General features: G+C 41.1%; 1 protein-coding gene across 1 annotated transcript in view; it reads right to left on the minus strand.

The window, feature by feature from the left end:
• Positions 1 to 961, minus strand: part of LOC107705480 (polycomb group RING finger protein 1-like) — a 10,312-nt gene extending 9,351 nt beyond the window's left edge. The window contains exon 1 of the mRNA XM_016508791.1: positions 779 to 961. Within this exon, the coding sequence (XP_016364277.1) occupies positions 779 to 937 (159 nt within the window). The 5' untranslated portion in view covers positions 938 to 961. The remainder of the gene's footprint in view (positions 1 to 778) is intronic.
• Between the last annotated feature and the right edge of the window lie 3,652 nt (positions 962 to 4,613).

Consider the following 4,613-nt stretch of genomic DNA (forward strand, 5'->3'; position numbering starts at 1 on the left):
TTAAGTGCCTCTTCAGACATGGAAAATAATGGATAACAAAAGTAATTTGTTCCGTACAATTATTTACATGCAGGCGCTTCTTATTGTGGTGCGGCAGAAGCGAGCTTCACTTTTCAGCGAGTCAGGTGTCATTTGTAAACAAGCCTGCGGCTAAATATAGGCTACCAGAGTAAATACGCGAGTACTGATTTAATATCAATCACTGCAAGCTGCATTAAACAAGGACTCGGGGTCGATAAAAACGGCAGGACAAGCATTTGATCACAGGAGTCACATTACGTCCCATGACTGAATTCTGAAGTACAAAATGCATTTTCTGTCACGCATGTTCAGTACGGACACACGCTGCCGATAATGCACGCGGCAGATCATACGGATGCACTTGTTCACTCGTCAGGGCCAACCTGCATTAATAAACATGTGGGATATCACAGCGCAGCACGCGACGTGAACGAGCACCGTTTTATTCCTGCAACAGCGCACAGAACAACCCATTTTATTAGTGTGCTGAATGTTGGAGTTGGGAAAAAACTACAACGCAAGAGATTCGACTGGGACAGAAATGACAAGAAAAACCTCGCCACGGAGAACAAAAACACAACCGCTAGACACGGTGAATTGATTCTTTGCAACACTCACGCCTGCGCAGACACGCAGCAAGGTCTCGCGCTCTATCTCTCGGCTTTCGCGCCACACAGATCGTCCCTCTCGCGCGCGTTTATAGTAAGCGCGTGGCTGAAGACGGGCCGCTGAAGCGATTTTGGACCCTATCACTCACCTCGTTCCGTAAAGGGTCGAGCTTGTAGACGTTCTGCAGCTGATTTCTTAGCCGCATAGCTATCGCCATCGGACCTTGATCCGCCATCTTTGGGAATTCTGCATACTTCCGGGTAACAGGAGAGTGGGTGAGTTCGGTCGCTGAGAGGCGGGGGATCATCTGCTGGTGTTTCCACACACACACTCTCTCATTTCCATCTCACACTGATATTATCGTTGGGTGTGTGCAAACATCTTTCCAAAGGACTCCGTCAGAGTTTCTAGGCTAACATTAGGCTTTTTTATATTACATCTTATACGTATGAGTTTAACTTTTAGTGATATCAGCAATTTCTGTATGATAATACCTGACAGGATCATAATACCTATAGCCATGGCCAAAAGTTTTGAGAATGACACAAATATTAATTTTCAAAAAGTCTGCTGCTACAGTGTTTTTAGATCTTTCTGAAGTATAATTACAAGAATTTCATAAGTGTCAAAGTGGCTTTTATTGACAATTACAATAAGTTTATGCAAAGACTTTGCAGTGTTGACCCTTCTTTTTCAAGACCTCTGCAATTCGCCCTGGCATGCTGTCAATCAACTTCTGGAATTCGTGCTCGCGCATTAGGCCTACATGGATCACGTAACATCATGCGCTCTCGACATTATCGTTAAGATCGCGATATAGAAGCCGCCTAAAATTAAGTATAAAGAGGAGAAGAAAGCGGTCCTAGGCAGCTGCCTACACATGCCAGGATCCGCCACTGCCAGATGCAGTTAGAGATTTACTAAAAACAAGCCTATCGCAAGACATCTGGTAGGGGGGGCACCTGGGGTGGAGCGGTCCTAGGCAGCTGCCTACACATGCCAGGATCCGCCACTGCCAGATGCAGTTAGAAATTTACTAAAAACAAGCCTATCGCAAGACATCTGGTAGGTGGGGCACATGGGGTGGCCAGCCAAATTTAAGGGGGGGTGGGGGGCTGGTGCCACCCCTGGCCACCACGTAGACACGCCCCTGCTTGGATGGTTGAGAGAAGTTGCTCTCGGAGGATGTTTTTGTACCATTCTTTATTCATGGCTGTGTTCTTAGGCAAAATTGTGAGTGAGCCCACTCCCTTGGCTTTGAAGCAACCCCACACATGAATGTTCTCAGGATGCTTTACTGTTGGCATGACACAGGACTGATGGAAGCGCTCACCTTTTCTTCTCCGGACAAGCTTTATTCCGGATGCCTCTTACAATCAGAGGGGATTCATCAGAGAAAATTACTTTACCCAAGTCCTCAGCAATCCAATCCCTGTACCTTTTGGAGAATATTAGTCTGTCCCTGATGTTTTTTTCCTGGAGAGAAGTGGGGTCTTTGCTGCCCTTCTTGACACCAGGCCATCCTCCAAAAGTCTTGACCTCACTGTGCATGCAGATGCACTCACAGCTGCCTGCTGCCATTCCTGAGCAAGCTCTGCACTGGTGGTGCCCGATCACGCAGCTGAATTAATTTTAGAAGACGGTCCTGGCACTTGCTGGACTTTCTTGGGTGCCCTGAAGCCTTCTTCACAGCAATTGAACCTCTCCCCTTGAAGTTCTTGATGATCCGATAAATGATTGATTGATTTGTCAAAGCAGTAACTAAATCAGCATACTATCATCTCAAAAACATTGCAAGAATTAGATGTTTTGTTTCCAGTCAAGACTTGGAGAAACTTGTTCATGCCTTTATCACTAGCAGGGTGGACTATTGTAATGGTCTCCTCACCGGCCTTCCCAAGAAGACCATTAGACAGCTGCAGCTCATCCAGAACGCTGCTGCCAGAATTCTGACTAGAACCAGAAAATCTGAGCATATTACACCAGTCCTCAGGTCCTTACACTGGCTTCCAGTTATATTTAGGATTGATTTTAAAGTACTTTTACTCGTTTATAAATCACTCAATGGCCTAGGACCTAAATACATAGCAGATATGTTCACTGAATATAAACCTAACAGACCACTCAGATCATTAGGATCAAGTCAGTTAGAAATACCAAGGGTTCACCCAAAACAAGGGGAGTCTGCTTTTAGTTATTATGGCGCCCGCAGTTGGAATCAGCTTCCAGAAGAGATCAGATGTGCTAAAACATTAGTCACATTTAAATGCAGACTCAAAACTCATCTGTTTAGCTGTGCATTTATTGAATGAGCACTGTGCGATGTCCGAACTGATTGCACTATATTCTATGTATAATCGTTTTCTTAAATTCATTTTAAACTTCTTAAATCAATTGTTTTAATCATTTTCAATGTTTTTAAATTCCTTGTTTTATTGTTGTGATTATTTTTTTTCTTTTCTTTTATGTAAAGCACTTTGAATTACCATTGTGTATGAAATGTGCTATACAAATAAACATGCCTTGCCTTGCCTTGCCTAGGTTCAATCTTACTAGCAGCATTATCCTTGCCTGTCAATCCCTTTTTGTGCAAAGCAATGATAACTGCACATGTTTCCTTGCAGGTAACCAGTTAACAGAGAAAGAACTATGATTTCAAGCACCACCCTCCTTTTAAAGCTTCCAGTCTGTTATTCTAACTCAATCAGCATGACAGAGTGATCTCTAGCCTTCTCCTCATCAACACTCTCTCCTGTGTTAATGAGAGAAACACTGACATGATGTCAGCTGGTCCTTTTGTGGCAATTGGCTGTAATACAGTGGAAATGTTTTTGGGAAGTTAATTTTCATGGCGAAGAGGGACTTTGCAATTAATTGCAATGCATCTGATCACTCTTCATAACATTCTGGATTTTATGCAAATTGCCATCATAAAAACTGAGGCAGCAGACTTTGAGAAAATTAATATTTGTGTCATTCTCAAAATTTTTGGCCACGTCTGTACAGACTCAAATTAAATCGAATACAATATAACCAAATGTTCAAGACTTGAAGGGTCAAAATGTATAAATTTAAGAATCTGTCAGTGACAAACCCATATTGATCAACCATGTTTTGACATGTCAATATAATAGAACAGAAAATCAAGACTAATGTTACTTAATTCTGAGACCTTCAAGTGTGACAGATATTTGGCTTTTTGTTTTCTCTCACTAAGACTAAAATGAAAACCTACTACCCTAATAATCTCAAAAACATAGTAGGCCTGTTGCAACGTTATTTTTTTATTAACTTTTTTTTTTTTTTACTTGGGCTATTAAATGAATAATGATTTCATAAGAATGCCACAAGCAATTAAAGTTCAATTACAGTGGAAGACTACCTCAATGCCATAATTAAGGTTTCGAAAACAGCAGTAAGGGATCAATTTACAGACAGCTCAATGGGTTGTATATGGATTGTTGATCGTTCGGCTGATACAACATTAGAATTGTATCTTTCCAAAACAATATTTGGCGACAATAACACTGAAAAACAGTGTTGTGATACTGTAGGACCTCTTGAATGTACCATATCCCTCAAATTGTCTTTTTCATTTGTTAACAATGTATGTTTGCCTTATATACTTGAGTTTACATGTAGTTGTCTATTTGTTCTAAAATCTGTAGGACATATTGAACTTATTTTTTGTTTTAATTAACAGAACGTCAAAGATGTTGTATATAGAGCTTGAGTTGTATTTAACCAAGAACGTTCCTTCAACACTTTTAACTGGTTATGCAGTCAAAAGTGCAATGTTGCTGTGTAACCACTAGATGTCCCTACTTACTTTAATGTAGTTATCAGGGATTCCTGTAATGCTTCAGGAACAAGTGAACAGCCCACATTTGTTCTTCAGCACCAAAGTCTGGTTTCTGCTCTTTTTCATGACTTCTGGAATTTAACAAATGCAAATTCATCATTACTGCTTCCAATTCAAGTTT

The sequence above is a fragment of the Sinocyclocheilus rhinocerous genome, unplaced genomic scaffold (genome assembly GCF_001515625.1).
Source record: "Sinocyclocheilus rhinocerous isolate Xijiao unplaced genomic scaffold, SAMN03320098_v1.1 scaffold1556, whole genome shotgun sequence".
NCBI classification, from domain to species: domain Eukaryota; kingdom Metazoa; phylum Chordata; class Actinopteri; order Cypriniformes; family Cyprinidae; genus Sinocyclocheilus; species Sinocyclocheilus rhinocerous.